General features: G+C 39.3%; 1 protein-coding gene across 1 annotated transcript; it reads right to left on the bottom strand.

Moving 5' to 3' along the window:
* On the bottom strand, positions 1-26,225 carry RAB12 (RAB12, member RAS oncogene family). The gene is made up of 6 exons (XM_056331427.1): positions 25,746-26,225; positions 12,217-12,277; positions 4,305-4,443; positions 3,680-3,769; positions 2,621-2,725; positions 1-2,117 (listed from the first exon to the last, which is right to left on the bottom strand). The coding sequence occupies exons 1-6, from the start codon at positions 25,987-25,989 to the stop codon at positions 2,004-2,006; spliced, it is 753 nt and encodes a 250-aa protein (XP_056187402.1). The 5' UTR covers positions 25,990-26,225; the 3' UTR covers positions 1-2,003.
* Positions 26,226-26,691: the final 466 nt, after the last annotated feature.

Below are 26,691 nucleotides of genomic sequence, written 5' to 3'. Positions count from 1 at the left end.
AAAGTTTATCTAAGTCAAATTTCTTAATTTTTATTAAATCCAAAAAATGCAGAAAAAAAAATCACAAGTTTCTAAGTACAAATAAAAACCAATCGGCTAAACTAAAGTGGTTGTCAAGTTACAACTATTTTCCATGATTTTCCCTTCCTTTCTATTGCCCACAGTACCATCAGAAATCCTACAAATGCTTTAGAAATTGATTTTATCTTACCAATATGATAGTAAACTGTAAGTTTACTATGTAAAAAAGCAAACTGTTTAGGCACAAGGTGGCAGAAGACATAAGCACAAATATCAACCATGCTTCCTTAATTTGTCAGTTGAAATTTGGGTGTGCTAAAGACCTGCATGGTATTGTATTCAGAATGTCAGAGCTTACTCTGCGAAATAAGGGCTCATAACTCATTTATCTTAAAAGTTAACCGTTTGTGGTGTCTCTCTTCCTTCCACAGAACAGAGAAGCTGTTTAAGTCCATGGTATACCTTACTGGTCAGTGCCAGTGTTCTGGTTAGAAGAGTAGCAAGTGACAAAATAGGTTCCAGCACCAGAGAAAGAGAAGTAGAGAAGCTGTAGTGTGAAAAAGACCGGTTCATACTTGTGTTGCCAGAGTAATTAATAGTTTGGCGACCACCTGCTAAGATAGCATGACAAGCAGTCACATGCTATTTGAAGATATCAGCTGGGCTAGGTCATCAGCTGCTCTCCCAACAGAGCAGTGATGAAGGTGAACAACTAACATCTGCTGCTCTTCTAACTACACCTAAAGGAGCTGTCAAACTGAAAATTAAATCATAACAACATTAAGTGTTGTTCCAGATTCTACCTTTTACCCATCATTTTATATTTGCCATTCTAATAACAGGTGCAGTTCCACTGTCATTCATAAATACAAAATTTTATTTGCACTTCATTAGTTTAGAAAGACCACAATGTTTTTCAATACCACAACATTCAGGACACACCAAGTTATTCAAATATGTAACTACTGATTTACCACAGCTAAACTAAACAGTGCATTTTAATAAAAGATATACCAAAGATATAATTCACAAATTCATTATCAGACAAAACCCTAACACAGTATTTGCTTGATGGGAATAATTTCCACCATTAGGAAAGAAAATAATTTTACCTTAGGTTCCCTTCCCCCCAACCCTACTGATGTCCAGACAAGTACACATATATATTCCTTAACACAGGAAAATTTATCATCTTAATTAGGTTTTTTTTTTTAAAGAATTTGTCTAGGACAGCAGCATTGCTTTTTATACCTTATTTTAGAGCTTGAATATATCTCCATTCTTTTATTGAAACAATGATTCTTGCAACCAAGTTTATGCCTACGCAGAAAATGATAAATGCTATTTCAGAGTGCAATCTTAGATCTGCACCAGATGTGATGTCTTGGTACACAAAGAAAGGGTGCAGCATTAAACAAAATAAATAGAAGACTGCCAAAAATTAAACTTAGCTTTTCAATATATCCAGTCAGCAAAGGATGCTACAGCCAAAAATGTTCTCACTACATTAAAAGGAAACGTAATGCTGATTATGGAAGCTTTGTACATAAAGTCCTCTGTTTTTAAAAAATTTGTCTTTAAAATAGTTAGCAAAGCACCATATACTTATCTTCATACCAGAAGAGCTTCTGCCTGCCTGTTTATAATAACAAAGAACTATTACAACATTTATGTCGATAATAGGTATAGATTTAATTTCTCCTCCTCCTTGCCTGGAAGTGTGGTAAACCCCCACTGACTGTACAGTATTTATAACACTGGGGCAATGAACAAAACATCATTGTGAGGGAGAGGGGTAATAATTAAATGTTATAGCTGAATCCTACACAGGATTGCATATTTGCATATTTACAAGTTAGTGTGTAGCTCTGACTTGAATAACAAAGTGCAACGAGAAACTGCCAAATGATTGTAGTGCAGAGTAGTACAGGTACTTTCTTTACCCTCCCACTCCTATTTTTCACTCTGTATGGAGTAACAAGTCAACAGCAACGGACATGTGGCCTTGGAGGAGGCAGTTCTGGTGGGATTTCTGGCTCTGGTTGCAGGGACAGGATACTGTTGGACAACTCATTTCTTATAACATCCAGTGGCATCTTAAAGAAAAGAAAAAATCACCTGTAAACAGTTATCTGCATAGAACTCGGCACAAAGAGCTCATTTCAAGAGTTCACTGTCAGCCAAAGCCTCAACTGAAGGATCTTGCGGTTTGTATTCATGAACTACATTTGAGTAAGTCGTGTTAAGAATTTCTCTCAGAAAAAAGTTATAAGACATTGTTGAAATAAAGCCACTTCCTAAACCAATTACAAATCACAACAGAACTGCCCACAAATGAAAGCAGGCAAATGTACAGTCAGCTGCTGATATAAAGTTATAGGAAAGAGGAAGTACAGCATATAGGAGCAGATGTTTACCAGATTCAACAGCAGTATTTATTAACAGAAGTGTCTACCAGAGTCTGTGAACTACATCATGCCCACTTTATATTCACTAAAAATCTCACCTGACTGTGCACGCACCCAACAAGTACCTGCAGTCAATTATTTAAACACTGGCCATTTACGTTGTCAGTGGAACTACCACCTGAATATTTTACCTTTTTCAGAATGTCATCAACAAGTTTTAGAAATATTTCATCCACATTAAAATTATCCTTGGCACTTGCTTCACAGAACCGCATCCCAGTTATTTGCTGTGCAAACTGACAGAAGAGAAAATAAAATATCTACATGAAGATACGCACAAACAGCAACGATACATTCATAAAACCTTCAAAAAAACCCAACCCACAACTTCCCCCAAATCTGTGACTGACGTATAATTCAGTTAATAATCCTGAATCTCAACAGTACAGTGTATGTTGCCACATACAGCTAATTTTCACTTAAAATTGGTTTACTGGAAGTGTGCTGCATTTTTCCAGACTTAAACCTGAGAAATTCCTGTCTCCAGTTGACGTGGATTGCTGCAGATTGCCAAAAAGTAAGAACTTTTCAGAAGAGTTAATCTTAACCTTATTATTAAAATGCAAAAAAGAGAAGTACAGATGTAAGAATTAGTCTTGCCTCTCTAACACAAAATGCTTCACTTCCAAACATGTGACAGGTAGCTGAAGGAAAATGTGTATGACCATACTGACAGTGTCCTGGTCAAGATGGAGCTATGAGTGTTATGCTAAAACATAGTCTCTTGTCAGGTTGCTTACCACTTTTGAAGTTGGAAGAGAACAAAAGAAACTTGAAAACATAGGTGAGCTAAGTAATCAAGCAGGGCTGTTGCCTGTCCTAAAATACTACCGAAAAGCAAACATCTGGAAGAAGGCTCACGAAGATGTCCCGAGTAGAGATATCTCCATTTGTGATTCAAGTCTTCACTACATCCTCTTTCAGAGCCCCCCAAAAAGTATGTTTAAAGGGTAAGCAAATTTATAGTTTACTCTTTGTTTACATCAAAGACATACTGCTCCAGCAGGAATGCATATAATTGCACATTCTGTAAAAGTAAATACCATATGGATTTTGACAGAACAGCACCATTCTCAATATGCTCCTTAGATCTAACAGTCTGAACAAGAGTAGCCATGGACCATCAGCAGCAAAGACACAGCAGTTTTGCTTCTAACAGTAACTAAGAATTTGGTTAGATCTGTTCTTACCTTTTCTCCCTGCTGTCGAGTAATCTCTCGATCAACTTCACAGTCCAGTTTATTTCCAACTAATAGAAGCTCTGCATCTTCGGAAGCATACTACAATTAAAACATTTTTAATTAACTAAACCTAGAAACCTAAGATTTTGTAATGCAAACACAATATTAAAAAAGGGTAATCCCTCTACTAAATAAGGAACCACATCTACACAGTTTATATGTAAATGTACTTCCCAAGCATTATTTCAAAAATTTTCAACTTAATTTTTTAAATTCCACGTTTAAAACATGGCTTGAGAACTAGCTGTTCTAGTTTACCTAAGAATGAACGTAATGACCTTACTTCCCAGACAGGAAATAAAACTTCCCTACCCTCGCAGTGCACAGGTAAATGAGTAATGTTACTGACACTTCTAACTGGGACAATCCTAGTTCAAGGAAGCAGGAATGGACAACCACTTTACAACAAAACCACATTCATGTTAAATTCTGGCGAAAAGAATTCAGTTAAAATTAGTTGGTATTATTTTAATAATCCTATATCACTGCCATTACAAGTATTACACAGTACCTTTGAGGAAAAAAACCCTCCCTTCTTAAAAAAACATGTAAAAACGAAATACTTAAGGCTTACCTTATCAATCATTTTCATCCATTTTGGTAAATCGTCAAATGTTTCTTTCTTGGTGATATCATACACCAAAATAATTCCCTTGGCACTTCTGTAATAAGCTGAGGTAATGCTGTTGAATCTCTCCTGACCTGCTGTGTCCCTAAGAAGCAGCAGCAAACATTGGCAAAAATATTTCACCCATTTGCAAAGTACAGAATAAATTTGTTTGCATTTTAATAAACACCCCCCACCCCACCCCCCTTAGACATTCTATATTGAACATTTCCTTCTATATATGCGAATTTCAGGCAAAAAAACCCCCACACAGTACTTTTATCATGAAATGTTTTCACATCAGGACTACTTATCTTACACTAACTTCACCAAGAAAGGCCACCTAGCACTTCTACAGCTGTCTGAGAATGAAGCTGTCCAATGGAAATGTACCAGCAGATGAAGCTGGTTTTGTGTTGTTGGGGTTTGGGTTTTTTAGTTTGTGTGGGGTTTTTTTTTTTGTTTTTTGTTTTTTTTTTTTTTTTAATAGTACTGAAAATATGAAAAAAAAAAAAGATACACGCTTATCAAACCCAGCTGGACACCTAACTATAAAATCAGCAATGTACTAATCATTACAATTTGAGCTTTCAGAGCTTTTTTGGATTCAACCACAGCAATTCAGCCATGATTCTAAAACCAATGCAGAAGTTACTGGTGGAAGTGACGACAGGAGTGAGCAACCACTATGTGGTATAGGCTTTTAAAAGTAGATACATGGCTTTCATGCTTACGTCTATTAATCTGAGGTGTTCAAATGACATTTCCATTCTTACTTTCAGCACTGTAGGCATTTCAGACATGGTGCATTTACAGTGGAGACTATTTTCCAGCAATGACAACATATTGCCCATACTAGCTATGTCTTATATTCCAAAGCAGAAGAGACAGAAAGGGTATTTTTTACTGAACCATGAAAACCTGTGAACTGCTTTTAATCCTATCATCAAGTCTGCTCATGGAAGATTTTTGGCAATTATACTGAAAAAATAGCTGGTGCATACCCTAAGTCTTAAAATGTGACTGGTATCACAACTGGAAAGTAAGTTATACAGTGCTTCAACGCAATCAAGCATTTGCTGCTTGAGTTCAGCCCCCAGAGTCAATGGTAATTTTGAAATTCCAGTTAAAGCAAGTCAAAAGATGGACCAAAATTAAGAGTGGATGGGGGAAAATGTGTGCATGTGTGTTGGGACTCAAAAGTTCAAAAGGAACTCTAACAGTCACATTTTAGACAAAAGGAGGACGAGGATGGATATAGGAATGAGATTAACAATGGAGACCTGAAACACTTGTTACCAAAAAAAAAGAAAGTCATGTTCACAAAATGCCACATCAATTGTCCTGAAGAATTAATTCTTTTGAAGTCTACGCACAAGTAGTAAACTACCACAACCCTATCTTGCTCTTCACAAAAATTTGTAAGAATTTCAACCAAGCAGGCTTAAAAGTGAAGTACTCAACTTTCCCTTTAAATTGCCACAAGCATCTTGATAGCAACAAATCTTTGCTAGTGATTTCACAAAGCAAAGCAGCGTCCACTAGAAAAAGATTTGAAACCTCTGTATTGACTAATGCTTCACTGCAAGCCATTGGCATTGCAGTAAGGGGCACAAAGAACAAATTCTTATCACATCCATTTTTTATTTTTAACCAAATCCCATTCTCTACTCACAACTTCAGAATTACATTCACACAAACCTTTGGGACCCTACAGAAGGTGAAAACAGGTAGCCTGTTTCAATAAGGTCAAGTATTTCAGACCAGTTTTAAATGGTTAATTGGTTGCTTTCTTATCACTAACGAGGCATTTTAATTAAAGCAATACAGGTTCTGGCAGCTGAAATGACATACATATTACTCAGAGCAAGTAACTCTGCTTTCTCTTCTGTTACTTCTTTGCTATGGTCAAATTTATTTTTTGAAAGGTCCTTTGGACATTCTCTCCACGAAAGATTCAAAAATTCTAGTTATGAACCGTTGATTTTCCACATATGGATAACATTGCTTTAGCATTTATGAACAAACTTCACAGAATTATGACCTTGTAGAGCAGCCCCTGCCAAGGGTATTAAGGGTGGGATCCCTTTAGTTCCATCATTCTGAGTAGACATAACTAGATGGCAGGTGGAAAGGCATACCTGATGTGCAAAAATGCATCAGTTTTGGCTTTGGCCAGAATAATGGAAAACGTTGGGTTGGTTTTTTTGTTAGCTGGTCTTCCCCCTCTGTGCCTTTACTGGAACACAGAAATGAAGGGGCTATTTCAGCCACCTGGCTGTGCCTTCAGGTCACTGCTAGGGACCTTTAGCAACTCCCATCACAAAAGGGTGATCAGATCACTCAGTTCAGACATTAGAAAAACAGAGGGGAATTAAACACACTGATGTGCAGCCACCCTCCCTGAAGACAGTCATCAACACACTGGATAAGCCTAGGGGTAGGTGATGGAGCCAACTATGCAACATTACACTCTGCCACCCCAGCTATCTCCGGCTCCACGTTTTCCTTGACCTGCCAAGTGCTGTATCTCCAAGTCCACCTGGCACTATCAACCTCTCCTCAACCCACAACAATCTCAGGCTCTTTAGAAGTTTACAGTATTCCCACGCTGCCACTCATCTTGGCTGCTGTACCTTCAAGTCCCGTACTCATCCCTTTCTGTAGGTTGTTCACTTAAATATCACACAACTTGTAGTCTGGCTTGCTAGCTATTCGAGACACACCACATACTGTGGCCAGTTTAAAACACCCATGGACAGCTGGCTGCCCACTACACATGTTAAATGACCAGATGGCCACTGACTGTCACCTGCCAGTCGTGCTAATTACAGTGGATTGCAGTTGACTTTCTTTGCCTTGTTTTAAGTCATTGACTTCCCCCCACCTCACACAACCAATACCTCTGCTGCTGCAGCCAGTTAAAATGAAACCAGTCACTAGGTTTCTGACTGTAAGCATGATATTTTAATCCTTGTTTCCTTTGAAAAGTGGAAGAAAATAAGCTGAATTTGCAGTCTCTCACATTACAGTAACATTGTACTAGCCTTCGAACAGTAAGGTGAACACTGGAAAACTATTTCTGCAATAAGTTTAGAATGCAACCCCAAGGTACCTAAATAAGCTTCAGTCTGAGAAGAGTATCAAGCTGATCTTTCACATGGAAAATCTCATCTTCTACCAACTGCTATCTTATTTTTCATGAAAATATGCAGTAAATTCTTCCAATATTGAGGATAAAATGACAATCCCTAATGCAGAGCTAGTATTAAAAGCACATCCATCTTAAAATGCCTTTCTTTCACGTGTGGTGCTGGAGCAATCAAGCTTGTTATACTATTTTCACTGATGTACTACTCTCCTGCAGCTGGAGTATTTTAGTAAGGACAGCTATTGAAGCACTAGTGGAAAGCTGGAAGAAAAGATGAGCATTATTTAACTAAAAGTACACAACTTCATGAATTTCAAAAGTGATACCAAGTGCTGCTAGTTCTTTATTTGCTCCGGTCAGAATCAACGTACTAGAGTAAGTCAGTCCAATTTAATTCAAACTCCTGAAGTCCAAACAATAAATACTACAACTTGATCAATGATTTGGCATCACTGAAAAAAATACAACAGATTACTCCTTTTTGAATTCGAAAAGCAGTTTTCTGTTATTTTTTTTGAAAGAAATTGTTCTAAATGGAAAAACACTGGTCTTTCTAAACTGTAATCAGAAGCATACCGTGTATGACTCCCTGACCAATCTACAATAACATCCCACTGCTTGACTGTATTTCTATTTTCAAAACAGAAACTAGACATCACTCCGAAACCAGAAACATTACACCAAACCGAAGGCAAATAAAAAGCCCCACACAAAGCCCATTTTCAAGTGTACACTTGTCATATTCTTACTATTTCCGGCTGCATAAAATAGAACATAAATACAGTTGATCTTGATTAAAATAAGTTTGGATATGTTTTGTTTTATATAAATGTTCCCTGTGTCTATCTAGAACAGTTGCTTGAAACAAACACATGGAGAGACTCAAAACTTTCCTGGCTCTGAAGTTATTTTTTTAATGAGCCGTGATGTGAAGTGGCAACAGAAAGGAAAATTATTTTTAAACAAAAATTTAACACTAAAATTTAATTTTTAATTTAACATTAAAAAATGTTTAAGTCACTTTAGAGGTTAATTCTACTTGTCAAGCTAAGCTTTTTTCCTCCCATAAAACACAAAGATCTTTTATTACGTGAAATGATTTATTTCAGAGGCAGTGAACAACAGAATGTAGTTCCTTCTATATTCTAGGACAGGTGATCTTTTCCTCAGACTACTCATCTCAAGAGATTTTCCAAGGCAACAGGTGCCCATTAAAAACCGCTGAGTTGGCAGAACATGAACTTCTATGAGAACGCACCGATTTAAAAAACTTTCAGAAGCAAATCAAGACTGTTTTCCTGCCAAGTCACTGGCTTCCTTGGGCATTAAACCTGTAGAGATTATCAGAGAGCCCCTTCGGCTCCCCAGCAGCCAACCAGGCACAGTGGCAGGGCACTACAGCTTTCAGCAGCCAGGTCCTTTGGAAGCCAGAGGTGACAGCTGCTTGTGTCACCGAGTGCCCCGATTACTCAGGCGAGAGGGCAGAGTCAAGACACCCTGCTGTCCTGCCAAGCCACTCGTGGCACACCTATGCTTCAAAGCGTGAAACTGGGGTTCCTATTATTTGGTCTTGGTTTTCAGGCTTTGAAAAAGGACTGATTCAGAGATGCTCGGATTCACTTGGACACTTACACTATCCAGTAGTTCTGGTTATTTTACCCCACGGCATGAGCTGTGTGCGTGCATTACTTCTCACAGAACATACAAGCTTGCTTCAGCCAAGAAGTGCAATGCAGAAGCAGATTTCCTGTGTCTATGACTTCTGGCAGACCAAGGGACACCTACCACTGTTCCAGGTGGCACAAAAAAGACAGACGTTACTCTGTCTCCTCAATGCTGCTCAACCATTTAATAATTTAAGGAGCAGAAGGTTGTTTCCTGACTGAAAGTCAGGGAAATCGGGGAAGAGGTACTGTGAGGCAGCAGGGGCCAGACAGGAACAGGTAAGCCAGAGGTGAGAGCAGGCACCCCTGTGATCCTTAGTGCACAGTATCGCATTGTGAAAGGAATTAAGATGCAAGTCCAATTTGTACACTACTAACAGCAGCAGATGTGAAAGCCACTTTCAAAAGGATGCCTTGCACATCTAATTGCTTGATATATTCTACATAGTACTGCTGCGTTTTGATAAATTCAAGTGGTAGAGCTCTGCGGAGAACCACCTGCTGATAGAGTGGTCAGTGGAGAGACAAGAAGTGACCATGAAAACATCAAAGTCAAACTTCTTTTTTTCAGCTGTTCTTGATTTTTGAAGTAGAATCATCAAATAACTATAAAAATAAATAAAATCAAATTTTGATGCTTTGAAATGCAACCTTATTAATTTTAAGACATACAAGCATATAACTTTAGAAATTATCCGCTTGCTGAATAAAACAGTTTTTTGTAGTAAAGTTACTGTAATCATTGTACAGAAGACTCCCAGGAAGTATGAGGCAACGTTAATTCTGCCTCCGTGTAGGTATGAAAGGAGACTGACTTAGGATCAACCATGCAAATTAAGTCTACATTTCTAAACTCCCAAAGTGTTCTGACTTGGCAAATTGCTTTCATCTTTTAATCTAACAATTGAAGATACAATAAGGAGCTGACGGAGCTGGGGTTGTTTAGCAGGGAGAAAAGGAGGCTCAAGGGGAAAACTTATGACTCTCTACAACAACCTGAAAGGAGGCTGTAGCAAGGTGGGTGTCAGTCTCATCTCCCAAGTAGCAAGCAATAGGACAAGAGGCAATGGTCTCAAGCTGCACCAGGGGAAGTTTAGACTGGATATTAGGAAAAAATTCTTCACTGACAAGGTTGTCAAGCATTGGAACAGGCTGCCCAGGGAGGTGGTGGTGTCACTGTGCCTGGAGGTATTTAAAAGACGTGTAGACGTGGTGCTTAGGGACCTGGTTTAGTGGTGGACTTTGTACCATTGGGTTTACAGTTGGACCTGATGATCTTAAAGGACTCTTCCAACCTAAATGATTCTATGATTTTGTGACCCTATGATAAGATTTTATAAATAGGCCCAACAACATACACAATATAATTCAGGATAAATTAGCAAGAGGATTGCCTATCTAATTGCTTTTCCAAAAAATTGTAAGTATGCCTATGTCAAGACAGTTTTAAGAATTAAGTCTAAGAACATCATTTTAACAGCCACTGTTGAAGAGAAAGCGACACATAGGAGCAGGATGTTGTGTTCATGGATTTTATCGTATTTTAAGATATTATCTCTTTGCATTGTGTTTTCTCCACCATTTTAACAGGCCTTCACACAGGAGTAAAGGTCACCTATCGATTTTTAGTTTTAAGTTTCCTATATCCTACTAGCATATTCTCAATATGTGGAAAATAATGGTTTAAATGTCTCCTTTCCAGCAAAACATCTCTCCTAGGAAGTATTAATTCAACATGAAGATACTGTTTGATAAGCTTAGCAATTCACAACAAGAATTCACATCAGGCATACAGTAGCATCTCCACATCAGAATTTTTTGTTACCTCTCTCAGCTCCAGCAGACCCTGGCTAACAATTGCTGGCTCAACTGCCAGCCTTGTGGTCATACGTTTCCAAACAGGGACAGATGATGGATGACTAACATTCAAGTGTTAGGTGACTGATGATACCAAAGATGAAGCAGCAGTTAACTCAGAGGGGAGCAAGACAGACACATGATGTGACAAACAGAGTTGATGGTGACCTGCCAAGAGGAGTTAGTAAGCTGAATTCACTGCATCCATGTAGTTAAGAATGAGAAACCAACAGAATAATCCCAGAAGTGTAACAACATGTATATTTAGAGAATTTTTCGCCCTCTATGGATTGTTAGCAGCTTTAACAGTTTAACTACAATGCCAATTATGCAACACGCACTGTTAATAAACCAAAGCTAAGCTTCTACATAGTAGTATATAAGATTAATGTCTAAAACATAGCTGGTTTATTCTCTCATAACGCTGTTTATGTATTGTACTACTCTGCAAAACAAAGGACCTTTTAAGCTCAATAATTTCTAAACAATAAAAATTGTATTAATCATTGACATGGAGAATCATTATCAGGAAACATGTAACCTACGACAGAAAGGAAAAGCTTAGTTCAGACTTTGAGCTTTCTGTAGTAGGACATCGGTACCAGTTAAGATAGTCTTATTTGTATGGGTGTGTTTTACTTCTCAGTGCTGTTTGGAGTGGATATAATTTAGTCTTGAATGTCCTTCACTTTGAAGTTATGCAATATAGCGTCAAAGAGACAGCACTGTCTACACCAAGTTTTAGAAAAACAGTTTAGAAAATACTTCACAGTCTTTTTATACTTGCTGTTACAATGACGGTTGGTTTTACACAGCCTAGGAAATAATAAAAAAAAAACAACCCAAAGTGTACTTTCTCTGGTGTCTATTTAACACAGTCACCTTTTTCTGTCTGTAGAACTCCTATTTCTTGTGTAGGTGATACCATTCTTCCAGGAAAAGGGGCTTGAGACCTCTGTGATGCATTAACATTTCAGTAATTACATTCATGTCCTGTTTCTAACTTTCTCTCTCTTTCTCCTCCTTTACCCTCACATAAATCTAAGAGCTATTTGTTTTTGCTTAAGTCTTGTGGGAATGGAGGAGAGGAGGAATAGGGTAAGAGCTAAACCAGCTTATAACAGTTAATAGTATTAGACAAGCATATTAATTCATGCTAGAACATAAAATTAACACATACTGCTGGTTGCACGTTTGTTTTACTTACCAGATTTGTAATCTAATTTTCTTTCCTCTTAGCTCTACTGTTTTGATTTTAAAATCAACACCTATAAATAAAATACAGTAAACAGAAAAGGAGGAATAAGCAGCAAAAGTAATGCGGGTGTAATTAGGTTTTTTTTTTTTTTAATATATATATATATATATATCAACTTGTAACAGTGTGAACAAGCAGAAGGGTTTGCACCACTATGGGTCACCTCAGGATCATCACGGGGATTTGACAACCGCTCTATAGTCTGTGAGCCATCCAATTTGGCAGTGTCACAACATAAACCTTCCACTTTGTGCAATGCTTCCAGCAGCAGGTAAACCCAACATAACAGTAAAACAACAGGCACAGTTTGTTTCTGCCCTGTCAAGGACAAGCCTGCTCTACTTACAACTGGCACAGGTGCCCTGGAGGAGTGAAATCTACCCCTCCACATCAGTTTTGCTCTCTGAAGTGGGAACAATACACATCTGGTTTCCAGGCTGGATGGCTTAGCATATGCTAAAGTGCTTTAGTAGAAGTGCTGGAACTGTGGTTGGTTTATGAAGAAGTTTGTCAGCACTGTCATTCTTAATGTATGCAAATCTTTATTAGCAAACTGCTTAGATTTAGAGAGGGTATTTGAATTTAAAAACTTCTTCTATGTTTGTGTGGTACTTTTACCCATCATCTCAAAACTCCAGCCACATTTTGAATGCACGCTAAATACCAAAGACAGAACCATGAAGATCTTGTTATACAGAAAGACTTTACTTCTATAAAAAAAAAAATAATGCTGGCAGTCAACATGTAAGACATACTATGGTCAAACAATACCTAGACACAAAAGATTACCACCTCAACTACAAGAATATTTCAGGGTATTGATGTCCTAGAATATCATAGCATTTATAGACTGTGAAGCTGTTTATTTTAGTATACATGTGTATGAAGATTTTTGCTTCAGTTCTTCCTTCTGAACACCATCTGTCTTAACAGTGCTAAATCAAAAAGGAGGGAAATAAAAAGACAAGAGAACATGGTTCAGACTGGTACACTTAAACTCACACAGAAGTGTAGAAGCAGTGTGCTGGAAACACTCTTGCTATTTCACATACAATTGTATACCAAAGATAGGGATGAAGGTGAAGAGGGAAAAAAAATTATTTTCTCTAACAAAACCTACACATTTCCCTAATGTCTACCCTTGGTAACAGCCAGGTGTCCCTGCTGATATTGTGAGAGTCAAGACTGGACTGTAACTTTGACAGAAAGGCCTGAACTTGGCCCTTACGCAAAGCCTTCCAAAACTCCTGAAAATTTAGGTAGGAAAAAAAGTGCATTTTACATCCTGAAAACCAGCTACACATTGTTGACTTGGCCTTTATTTCAAAGTGCTTTTAAAGATAGTTACGTCTGTACAATTGTTGGTATGAGACAATAAAATGGACTAAGTTTTAAAAAGCTAGAAACACTTTAATTGAAAGGTAAAGGATACACTCAATTCTATTTTGAGTTTGCAAAGCAGATTGGCACTCTTCAGCTAGACTAAATAAATGGAAGGATCAGTTATCTTCATTCCCCTAAATAAAAATCCCTTTAAACAGCTTGCAGTTACACATTATATAGGGATAAAAGTATTGGTTATCACTATGACATTTGTTGTCCTCCTCCATGTCCTTAAAAGTGTCTAGCTCAATTGTTCACCAATTTCTGGAAAGATATTCAGGACATACAATGCTTACACTTCACTTACCAATATGTATCCTGTTCAAACCCCAGTAGGGTTCTTAAGCAACACAGAAGCTAAAGTGTTAGAACTGATTTGTACTATACAGTCTACAATTTTAATCACAATTTTTAATTATTCATATGCAAATTGAGAAAAATATTAGAACGATTAAGATTTCAGAGCATTAACCCTAACTTTAAGAGATTATTTTTCTACACTTTTGAAAAACCACCATCTGTGTTGATGTAAAAACAGAAGAAGGTGAAACAATTGATCTGTGCTCTATCCAAAATGTGGGGAAAAAAATTCTTGTAATTACTGCTTTTCCATTAACAAGATTTTTATTTTTAAAGAAACACACACCCATTTCTACAGCTAAAAGCCTTTCCTCCATATAAATGCATTTAACTATAAAATGCAATTGTCTTAATGGTTACAGCTTTGTCTGAAACAAGACAGCAACTTTACTTGCTAAGGAGATAATCAGTAATCAAAATTGCTTCAAACCTCTCCCTCCTCAAGGAAGTCTGAATAAAATTGCCCACAGTCCCAATCACAATTCTCAGTCCTGCCATTATCTGATACACAACATACTATACAATTTGTCATTCATTTGAACTTGGGTTTAAATTTTTTTTTTTTTACATCTTGCTTTTCTTTCCCACAGAAACAAATAGAAAAAAGAATCTATGATGCTCGTGCAGGTGGGTATACCTGTTTTAGGCTAACAACTGTAGAGGAGCTTTATCTGAGCACAGAGAAAATACAGCTCTGCTGTGTAAAGAAAAAGTCCTATTGTCACACACACAAAAAGAAGACTAAAGCATCTTTGATCCAAAATTGTGTATTAAAAGCCATCACAGGAATTTCATGTAAGCTTCAACAACTCCATCACGAAATATTTTTATTTTTACAGAAGTGGTTTATACACTGCTGTCTTACACAAATCAAGGAACAAAAAGGTTTTGTTGTATTTTTAAAAAAGAAAAATAATTAATTATGAAGAGAAAATCCAACTGTTCTAATAAGTAAATTTTCAAATTGGTACTTCCTGGTACAATATATGAATGAAATGAAGTGGAGAAACCCCTACATGTTAAAGAGGTGGTTTCAAAATAAATAACGTCAACAGCATTCTTATTTCAAAGGTAGATCTTTCTATTAATTATCTTAAAGTCATACCATGAAACACTTCTCTACTGTTAAATTTTGCAATAAACAATGCAAATCAGTAGAAGTTTTTGAAAAAGATTCTTCTACAGAACTGTTTGAATCATTTAACACTTAAGACAGATAGCTTGCCAGAACTAAGCAAAGGTTGCTCAGCTGCTTTTTATAATTAGTAATGCTCTGCAAGCATCAACACAAAGCTTCATGTCTGCCAATACTGAAGGAAAAAATCTGGCAATTTTCCTTTTGCACATGAAGAAACAAATTCCTAAGCTTGTCCCATTTCATGACCATGTTTCACCATAGACCTGCCAAAGGTAGTGCTTTGAGTTTACATACAAATTAGTAACTTAATTAAAACAACACAATAATTTGTTTTACACTTCAGTTTCAAGTATCATCTTGAGTTAAGAAAAAGTTCAATGAAACAAATTATATAGCTTGATTATGGTAATGAAAATACCTAAATGAAAAGTTTTGCTATCCGTACAATTACTCCAGCTATTAAAGACATGAGGAAAACCTGTTAATATTCTCTGAAAGTCAATCAGGAAACTAACACTTTCCACTACTACAGATAACATACTTCTTAGTCACATGACATTCAGAGTTAGACAACTGCACCTTTCCATTCACGTATGCTAAGCTGGTCTTACATGCTTATTTACTTGCAGCTGTAGAACCTAAGATTTGTATCAGCTGGTGAAAACTCCCATTCTTCAGCAAAATAACTGTAAGCAGTTCTTTTAAGCATCTCTATTCAGCACAAGAGAGAAGCCATTAATTCTGCTCTTAGAAAATGCTGTTTTTAAAAAGAATTCCTTTGTAATGCTACAGTGTTGATGACAGCAACATCTGATAAATACTTCTTGCTTCAAGAAACACCTAATTTACAGTTCCTCTAAGCAAGATATGTGTTTCTCAGTCTTGTTAAACTTATTCTAAGACTTCTTAAGTACAGGCAAATTGTCAGATTTTTTCCAAGTTTTGTGCTGTTTATAATACTAGTAATCCTTGCACAGTTACTACGCCCCCTTAAGCCAGATCCCAAAACACAACACTCAAATTTATTAAGATTCTACATTTGTTCTGTGTTCAAACCTGCCAGAAACTGCTCCAGTCTTGAAGCTACACAGGTGCACAAAAAGTGGTGTGCTAGAATGGGTCCACTGACAGACACGATTTACTAGCCCTGGCATAACAATCTACTAGCACAGCTATACCAACAGGTTCCCACCATGTGCCTCCAGTTATGACAGGTATCCCCTAAAAGGATGTCAACAACAGCTAACACAAGCCACTTCAACACCTTCTGTCCTTAATTTTGCAAACAGGACCAAGGGCATGGTTTTGTATTTAGTCAATAAAATAGAGGACTCAATAATTACTGTTGACAAATGCATTAAATCTAAACAACATGTCTTATAAAAAGAAAGATTTTTAAAGGCGCTCTTTAGCTGCTACACCACCAGTAAACGATTGCTGGTTTGCATGCTGCCTAGTTTGCATTTTAAATGTCTGCTGGCTAATTTATTGTCAATGAATAATCAAATGCACACATGCCAGCAAAGCCAAGTGTATGTGTTTACCATCATACATGCCCCTTGCCAGGTCACAGAGATGCAGGGGGAAGCAAAAAGCCTTACTGCAATCTTCCCCCCATAAAAAGGTCAGCCTCTTTCCATACAGCAGACTTGCATGGACCACAGGCCATCAATGCATTCTGTTTCTCTAAAATTATTACACTCACACCATGAGTTAATCCAGACTACCATCTCTCTTTTTATGAATTAAAAGTGTGTGTTTTGGATGCCAGATTTTGACCCCCATTTTTCCCTGGAAAGACCTTTTTCAGTATCCAAACAGATCCCATACACATATAGGAACAAATGAAAAAGGCACAAAAATACTGATATCAGCCTCTGGTTTGAATTTATGATTTTGTATCTGTTAAGCATTTCAAAGTATAGTGATTCTATAGCACTTAAAACTACAAATGAGCTGCTGCCCTCTCCCTGTAGGCTAGATATATGTCAGATAAACCCTTAAGTACAGCAGCACTTGTGTTGTGTGTAAGGTAAGATTCTTAAGGATTTTTCAAAATTTTATACAAAGCATATTGTTTTTGTTAATAGCACATGAACTTCAGATTAAAAATATGCTTCATGCAAATGAGAACATCTATTACAACATGTGCTCAAGTGAAACTATGCATTTCCAGGGAAAACAAAGGGCTAGTAGAATGGAAGGGTGTTTTGGAAGTATATTAAACACACAGCTAAGCAAACTGTCTGCACTCCTTTCAAAAATAAACAGTCTTAAAAAGAAAGAGAACAGACACTCAAAATAGAAGCACACTAATGAAGTTCTAGATAAGGGCAAGTTGGTGAGAGTGACATATCTTGTCACTGAACCAAACTTGAGACCGTTCCAAACTTGAGACTGAAATTCAATAAAAATGAAGTCTAGTCCATATCAGGTAATAGATTAATTGCCCATCCCAAACAAGAACTAAAAGTTATCTACTAAAGCACAAAATCAAACACACAGGAACTGGGTCTAGCCTCTCTCTTTAAAGCTAAAATAATTTGTTTTGAAATAAAGCCAATGATGAAGGAACAACTTACTATGCTTCTGGCATTTACTCCCCCCCCCCCCCCCACCTAAGTGGCAGAAAAAGGAAGTGGAGACTGTTTTGATTAATGCACACAGAGTGACCTTTTGGAGGCCAAGATTCCTGATAACTAAGTTAAAGGGGAAACTGGGAAAACAGATGCAAATAGAGCACAAAACCCTCCCTCCAACCAAAATCAATTCCAATAGATTAAATTTTCAGAGGCCTATTAGTGATTTCCATCAAAGAAATTCAATCAATGAAAAATAATCAGACCATGTTTAAGGAAACAGTTTAAAAATTCAGAGGTTTTATACTAATTAGCCATTAGAACAGACATACAATTCAGAGATTAGGACAGTTTCTTTAATTTGGACATCTGACAGCATTATACAGACAGATTTTCTTACTTCTGCTACAATTAATGACTGAGGTCACATGCTTCTTGATGGCAAGAACCATCTTTGTTAGTCCTGGTCTGTAACTAAGCACAATACGTATACCTATCCAGAAACTACTGAAGTCAACGAAAAGATGCTCAATAGCTTTGATACCGATTTCTATCATTTTGCTGGGGGCAGGGGGAAGCAAGCAACAACAAAAGGTACATGGGACAGGAAGAGAAGGGAAGGTTACAAAAACTGTCTCGACAAAAAGAAAACCAAAACCACAAAACCATTGTATCATTTTAATTGAAGTTGTAGGACATGCAGTTAATTTTAAAGCATGCTAAAGTGGAAATACCTCTTTCAAACTGCATGTTACACATTTAAAGATTTTAAAAAGAGATTTGGAAGCACTGTGTTACTCAAATATGAGCTAGTTTGGGGATTATTTTAGAGGCAGGTAATGTACGTTGTCCACAAAGATTCAGTGTGTAATTCTAGAATGATTAACATGCAGACATTTGAGACTGCTTGCCTAAAATAAAAGTGTACCCGTATCTCAGCTGGCAACTGCGCTACAGACCAGAATGAAACAGACACACTGACAACAGAGGGGAAAGAAAAAAAAAAAAAAAATTTTGGTAATATACACACAGTGACTAAAATTTGAAGGTGTAATTATAAAGTTTTTAGAAAGCTTTCAGTCATTTTGGGATGTCCAATATACACCTTTAAACATCTCAGACACTTGGTGCTTCCAAACTCAATGAGAACGGAGGAAGTTACCATTTCTTTACATTCTCATGGACAGTAAAATTATAAAGCCTTTCACAAAATGTAGGCTTTTGACACTATTTACAGCAGTAAGTTCAAAGCTTGCACCAAAATTTTGATAAACAGAATGAAGTGGAAGGGGAACTTGGAATCGATAAGACTCTCTGTGCCTTCTTGAACAAGACTTAATTTCAAAACTTTTGGTTACGGAACACAAAACATAGTGAGCTACTGGTCTACAACTACCTGACCTGAAAGGAAAATTGAATGTGAAGAAAAATTAAACTTATTTCATGAAAAGCACTATCCATATTTTAAAAAGGCAGAATTATTTCAAGGTGAGACTGAATCTAGCTTTTTGGTTTGGGTATCAAGTTTCCCACTCCTTGGGCTATCAGAAGAAATAAGTTATAAAAGTGTTGCTATATGCTATTATACAGTTACAATCTTAACAAGGGAAATATTAATCACTTTCTTGTTTAAGCACAGCCTAGTGAAGACAGTTTTACAAAGACTTCAGTATTTTTGTGATGAAAGGCACTCTGAAGAGTCTGTCTCTTCCATTTTGTAGTTTCAGCTAAACCATAATTACATGCACTGTTTTCATTAAATGAACATTGAAGCTCACAACTCCCAGAAAGAAGTCAATAACTGAGAATCATGTGGCCCTACTTTTTTTTTCCTTTTAGCTACTGACGTGCTCAGCTGTTCACAGCAGAGACTGAGTTTGACAGCTGCATTCCACTCTCCTTGCAAACTAAACTCTGCATTCAACACCATTCAAGTGGCCTCTTCATCTTGCCTGTTGTTTTACTTGCATATTCTCATATATGTACTGACTAGGGACTACAAGGTACCCTGACAATTCATATCGTTGATATAACCCAGTATCTGAATATTTCTATCAGCTGAAGTTAGCATCTAGTTTACAAATGAAGAAAAAGTCAATTTCAAATTTACTCTTCTTCCCAACCTCTTGTTAATTAACACCCCCCATACCTCCCCAAAACCCTATTCCTGAATTCTGATAATTAGTATCATCTACCTACTACACTTTCTGATTTAGAATATCATTTTGTCACCTTATGAGGACTCAAATGATTATGCATAAAAAACCCCGATTCCAAATGCTGTAAAATAGACAGAGTTGACATATCTGAGGCGAACAGTGGCTTGCCAGGTGCTTTCAGTTGCTGTAGTCTCCATTGTCAATTGCAAAATGACAACATTGCTCCTAAAGGTAAAAGGCAGCTTGCAGGGAACGCAAGCTTCTGTTCCAAGTTGCAGTTCCTAAACTTATGGTTATAGAACTGAAGACAGACAAGGCAGGTTCATACAGCTCCCCAATTATCTTAAGGTTTTGCGTACGATAAACTTGTTTTCTGTGCAGATTTCAAGTCTCCCGCTCTCCTCTATTTGTAGTTTGTCAAGTAACTGCAGCACATAATTAGTGAGATATTTATTTAAACTCTTCCGCACTAGCCAAAAAGCCAATATATAAGAAGAGATTCATACTAACACCCTGGACATGCAAAGATAAGAAAAAAGGGTCAATCCTCACAAAAATACTTGTCACCTATCAGAACTTTCTTCTTTTTGTACAACAGCAAAAATTTCTCAGTCTGAGTAGAGCTGATTTTGGGTGTAAAGCAAGCACATTTTACTTCTACTCTGTCATGATGTGGTAAAGTAAGAGACATCTATTTCTGCCCTTTCTTTCCTCTCCCCACCCCACCTAGGTTTTCAGTGCCATCTTACGGAAGGGGGAGGGGAGGGAAATAGTTGAAGAAAAATTAAAATTAATTATACTTTTCAGAAAGAGTCCACAGACACATACAAGTGTAGCAAAAAGATGTTCTAGTTGATGCATGACATTTTCCTGAAAATTTTATGTAGATTGTTTTTCACCTCAGATTACACCAAATTACTAAACTTGCTTTTAAAACATAACTTCATGATTTATTGAAAAATTATTTTTCAAATGGTTAGTAAGTCACATACCATGTTTACAGCACTTGTGGAAATACTGACTAGGTAACTATAGAACTGAGGAGCCACTTAAAGGGTAGTTCTGAAAAAATAACCAATTTACTTTTAAAACAAATAGGCTGATACTTTTAAGTGAATATAATTAGGTTATATAACAAGCTTATGGGAATGAAGTTTCATTTATGTTGTTAGCCCACATTTTTTAAGGATACAGAGAATGAAGAAAGGGTTTGAATTGTGACAGAACCCCCAAACATATGTATACATGTATATAACTGTATTATTTATATATCCCATGTATATGTATTTATATATCCCATATACATGTATACATATATTAAAACAAGAAGCTGCCTTACTTAAGATTACTCTAATAAAAGATAAACGTGACGTTTTCACCGTTATTACTGTTTATTTGATGGACATTATGCATCTTGTAAGGGCACAGGTATTTTTTAAAAGAATTGATACAGAAAAGACTGCTTGGAAGAAAAAGCTGTGCAGCTCTTCAAATCTAATTAGTTCCCAACTTGCATACCATTTCACACTAACACCAGTAAGGTGAAACAATGTCAAAGAGCATTTTTGTGAAGTCAAAGGAGTTTTACACTGCAGTGCATTTGCATGCCACTGATCTGGATCCCACAGGCTACAATTAATCTAAAGCACATCATGACATTTCCATCCTGATTCACAACAAACCTTCCCATTACAAACTTAGCTGAGTAGCTTTACCTATGATTTTGTTTGTAAACCAGGACTGCAGGAAGCTTCAGTGTTTACTACAAGTGCTCCTGTCTCATTCCCTGTGAATAGCTGCTACGAGAAGCCAGCAATGCATGAGGCACCCAAACTGCTCTGTTATTATCAAGGGCAAGGCTTCTTTCCTGGGATGCTTTCAGGCTTGGTGTAAAAGAGCTGAAGAGTAAGACTAGGCCTTAGAAACTTTACATAACTAAGCCAGCACTTAAAAAGAAAAGCTGAGAAGCTCAATTTGATTTGAGGGAGCAGGAGAGTCAGTCGCCTGAGAGGTGGTGAGTCAGTGCAGGGCCTCAAGTTTGGGTAAGCCGGAACCTCAAGTTCAAAGATTAAAAGCCAGAGGGAAGCATAATGCCTGCGGCAAAATTAGATGGACAGGAAATACTGCTGAGTCCAGGAATTTTGTAGATCTGTCATGGAAGAAAAACAGCAGAGAGATGGGGAATAAGCTGATTTGGTGGATGCAGGTAGGGCAGACAACTGTGAGACTGAGCAGGAGTTGGACACTGGGAAGAGAACAGAGGCCTCTGACTATTACATAAAGGGACTCTGATGAAAAGAGGGTGAGAGCGCACCATCTTTTAAAATACACATATAAATTATAGCACCACTATGGAGATCTGAATTAAGATGTATTTTTTGCAGGATAAGAACTATTCGGGGCAGGGTAAGGAGGGGGGAAGCAACAAAGGTACACACTCTTCCCTCACCAGCCATCTTTGAATCTTCTCACAAATGTGGCAATGAGTATTTATCCACTACCTTTGGAAAGACCATCCTTTTTCATGCCAAATTGGGCTTACTTCCTTTTAATTGTCAAGTCTGAAAAAACTTTAGATTTAGATTAGCTTTAGATTCTGCTCCCATGAGAATAATACAGGTGCATGGGGGTCAGGTAACAAACTTAAATTGAGAAAAACAAATATTTTAAAAGGAAAAGTGTATATTTACATTTGTTGACAAAGCTAACATGATGCCAGTATTACCCTTGCACAAGCATTACTCCATTATAGAAAAGAAATAACCTTAACTACCCTGGATTTAACACTGGCATGAAGAGAGTAATTTTACATCACTGCAGATACAGAGGAACGTTTCTAAAAACAATTTATTTGCCCAAACAAGTAATAAAAATAATTTATAACCTAATAGTAAGAAAAAAACATTCAGACCTATCACATAAAATTTGGATAGAGCATCATCTATTTCTCATCTGACAACCGCATGCAAAAATCAGTAAATATTTGAGCACATTGAGTGTTCTCAGCACTATGTAAATAGCAGATTAAGTAGACAATATTCTATGCAACTAATTTAATGCCCAAAATAAATACATCAAAAGAATTTTAGATCAACAACACATCGTGTGCCGTTATGAATAATGTGCTGAAATCTGCCAAGCTATTTTTGAACACTTTCAAAAAACTTCGGTACTTGAGATGAGACTGAAGACATGTTGATGTGTTTTTATTATAGAACTTACTTTACCAATCTGGCAATGTAGTCTTCTTAAATTAGCATCAAAATACTGTATCTTTCTTAATTGAATCCACACCGCCCTTTTTCAGCAGAAACACTCCACTCTTCAATGACACAGTGTTATTATCCTAAACAGCACTCAGGGACAGGAGGCAGACAAAGGTTTTGAACATTTACAGTTCCTCCACTGTAAGACCTCCGAGTAGCCTATCCACTTTCATACAAAAGGTTAAGGTGTTAAATGCTGTTCTGTTTGGCCCATACTTCCACAGGCTTAGTATAAAACCACAGAAGTAAGGTTGAGACCATTAATATCAAGGTAAGGGAGTAAAATATGTATTCTAGCATTCCGTTCAAAACACAGCTTCGCTAACATAAGGTAGATACAGCAAATTTTAGTCATTTATTTGGTTACATCGCCTTTTCAAATTTAATCTCAAGGTCTATTCAGTTTATATAACTTCCTCTGAAACTGGATCAGTCACAGGGTTTTCAACAATGTTTCAAAACACATCCTCTACTTGTAATTCCTGAAAACCATTACTGTAAATGGTGACAAAGAACCAGCCCAGCTTTATGATTTTAACTGTGTATCCAAGTCTCAGGTCATTTTGAAGTGTGGGTTATTTTCAATCTACATGAAATGTAAATAGCAGAGGTTACTTTTTTCTTAGTCTATAGTGCAAAAAACCCAGGGTGCAAGCTGACTGAGAAATGCTCTTTCATTTAGCAGCCAAAGGATCTGGGGGAATCTTAACAGCTCTCAAGTTTAGTCAGAGGAGGATGAAAGAATGCCATTACTGTCAAGCTTTTCTATATGTATTTTGGCACAAATTTCAATTCCCCTATGCTGCTTTATGTTGGCACACATTGTACATCAAACATTATGTAATCTTCTGTCTAGCAGATCACCACCATTTATTTCCTGTTTCTTTTCTAAAATAAGGAAATTTCTCTGCTTCAATCACTGCCTCTGTTATCTAGCAAATCAGTTTTGCTTACAAGGCACCAGCCTGGAAGTGTGGACCAGGGTCTAGAGCACCTCCTCTACTTCTCAAAATTCAAATCAGGAAACTATCCCTAGTTACAGAGAGCAGCCCAGCTTTGTAGGAACCCTTAATGTAGGTCAACACAAAGGTGATGCACATGAGTTCAAAACAATACATAGACCTGAAGAATTTATAAATACATTCCACTACTGGTTCTACTTCTCCAGCTATAACATATATTTAATTAAACCTGTCCATCTAGAGAAGCCATAAGCACTTCTTCATTACAACACGTCACCTGAGGATTAATGCCTCCAATATGCTACCACTGTCTTTAACTTCTACAAGGTTAAGTTACCAACTTCAAAACAAAATAAACCAACCATATTGACGCTAACTGGGCTAATCTGCATTACCAGATTTGCATGTTTAGAGGGCCTAGGAAATACTGAAACAACTGATAAAACACACATTAAAACTAAAGTAACTGTATTATTTTTCTCATGGAATGATAAATTTGGATACTAATCATTCAGCTTCTAAAAGGCAATACAATCACTTTCCATCACATGCTATAAGCTTCCTCACATTCCAAGCCACAATTAAGCTAAGCAGACATACTTTCCAATGACACAGGCTTAACAACGGCCTTGCTGCAACACTCAAGAGTTCAACTCCAAGGATAGGACTCTAATAACAACACAGACTTAACTAGCTTGTTTTCTTCCCTTCACACGTTTGTGTATTAAAAGACAGCAGGCATTAAATTATCTGCAAGAGTCACACAGATGACTAAACCATGAATAAGACAGCATACTACAGAACTAGGGAGTTTGCTCTCCAGTGAGTTGTGTGAGGAGCAAAACTCGCAGTGTGCTCAAGAGGTACTATTCTTCAAGAAACGAAACATTAGGTTCCTCAGACCTAAAACATCGGGGTGTGTGTGTGTGTGTGTGTGTTAGTTCTTGATGAAGATATAACAGTGATCTGGAGTTAGACTATGGTCTGGAAGAGTATTCAAAGTCTCATCAGCTATGGTGAATACACTGCACAACTTTTCAACTCCCAGAACACTTCTGTTTCCCTACACACACCATCTAAGACTTCAACACAAAAACCCGTTTTACCGCCCCCCCTCCCTTTTTTTTTTTAACTGTGCTTTTTGTTTGCCGTTAGTAAGGCTGAAACAGGATACCCAACACCTTCTCAGAACTTGCAAAGACAACCAGGCCCTCCACCATCCTCCCCGCCACTGGAACTTCCCGAGCTGGAAGTTCGGCACCAAGGGCCCCCTCGCCGCAAGCCCCGTGAGCTTCCCGCTGCGAAGCGGCACACGGTCGCGGAGCTCACCCGGGGCGGCGCGACCTCGCCCCGCCAGGCCGGACGGGCCGGGACCCCCAGGCACCCTGCAGGGGACGGGCACGGGGAGCCCCCCGAGGGGGAAGCCGCGGGCCGGCATGCGGGGAGGGGGCCGCGCTCGGGGAAGGGCGAGGAGAGGGGCCAGGCAAGGCGGCCGCCACGCCGAGCCCCGCGTTCCCACGGCCGGGCCCCGCGGCTGGGTGGGCACGGCAAGCACCGGGGCAAGGCCGTCCCCCTCCCCCGGGACGGGACAGGACGGGACGGGGCGGGCGCGGCCCGGCGCGCTCCCTTACCCACGGTGGACTTGCAGGCCTCGCAGAAGGTGTCGTCGGTAAAACGCTCCATGAGGCTGGTCTTGCCGACCCCCCGCGACCCGATGATGATCACCTGCAGCTTGAAGTCGGCCGGGCGCGGCGGCTGCTTCCTGCGGCGGGACTGCCCCCCGGAGAGCGCCGGCGACCCCCCCGCCGAGCCCGCCCCGAGGTCCAGCCCGCCGCCCCCCACCCTGCGCTGCGGCAGCCCCGAGCCCGGCTCCATCAGCGACGCATGCGGCGCCGCGCTGGCGTCGCGCTGCCTCCCCGCCCCCGCCGCGCCCCGCGCTCCCGCCCTCCCCGCCACCGGCGCCGACGACTGCGAGGCAGGGGGAGCAGGGGGCAGCGAGGACGAGACACGGCCGCCGCCCGGCCCTGCGCCCGGCCCGGCCCGAGGGGAACGGGAACAGCAACAGGAACGGGAACTGCGCCGCCGCCGCCGGGAGCGGCGCGCCCAACTCCGCGCCCAGCCGCGCAGCGCCCTCTACCGTGCCGGAGCCGCAGCCCCGCGCCGCAGTGCCGGGGGCGGGGAACGGCCGCCCGCCCCGCCCCGCCCTTCCCCGCCCCGCTTTTCCCCGGGCTCGGCCCGGCCGGGGTCCTGCCCGCCCCGCCTCTGCCCGCCTGCGCGCGGCCCGGCCGGCCCGGAGCGCGACCCGGCCCCTCAGGGTCCCGCGGCTGCCCGGAGCGGGGCGGGCATCGCGTCACCTCAGCCCCTTCAGTGAGGTGACCCGTGGCGGCCTCCGGCCTCGCGCGGCCGGGCCTGGCTTCGAAGGCCGGTGCGAGCCGTCCCTGCGCGGCACTGACCGCCGGGCGCTCGGACAGCACAGCCCCGCGCAGGGCGCCGCCGGCCTCCTGCTGTCGGCTGCGGGTGGGCGGTTTCCACCAACAAATCCAAGCCCAACACCTGTGTGCCAGGGCGGCAGGCTTG

This window comes from Falco biarmicus, chromosome 3, assembly GCF_023638135.1.
Source record: "Falco biarmicus isolate bFalBia1 chromosome 3, bFalBia1.pri, whole genome shotgun sequence".
In the NCBI taxonomy this organism is placed as follows: Eukaryota; Metazoa; Chordata; class Aves; order Falconiformes; family Falconidae; genus Falco; species Falco biarmicus.
This window is presented reverse-complemented; position numbering and strand designations above follow the sequence as displayed.

What these genes read in the sequence shown, in the direction of transcription:
- RAB12 (XM_056331427.1), bottom strand. Translation starts at nt 25,989, where the DNA reads ATGGAGCCGGGCTCGGGGCTGCCGCAGCGCAGGGTGGGGGGCGGCGGG. An exon ending in GGATGAAAATGATTGATAAG is followed by an intron (nt 3,770 to 4,304) that starts GTAAGCCTTAAG and finishes TTTTAATTGTAG; the next exon opens with TATGCTTCCGAAGATGCAGA. An exon ending in CTCGACAGCAGGGAGAAAAG is followed by an intron (nt 2,726 to 3,679) that starts GTAAGAACAGAT and finishes CTCTTCTGTCAG; the next exon opens with TTTGCACAGCAAATAACTGG.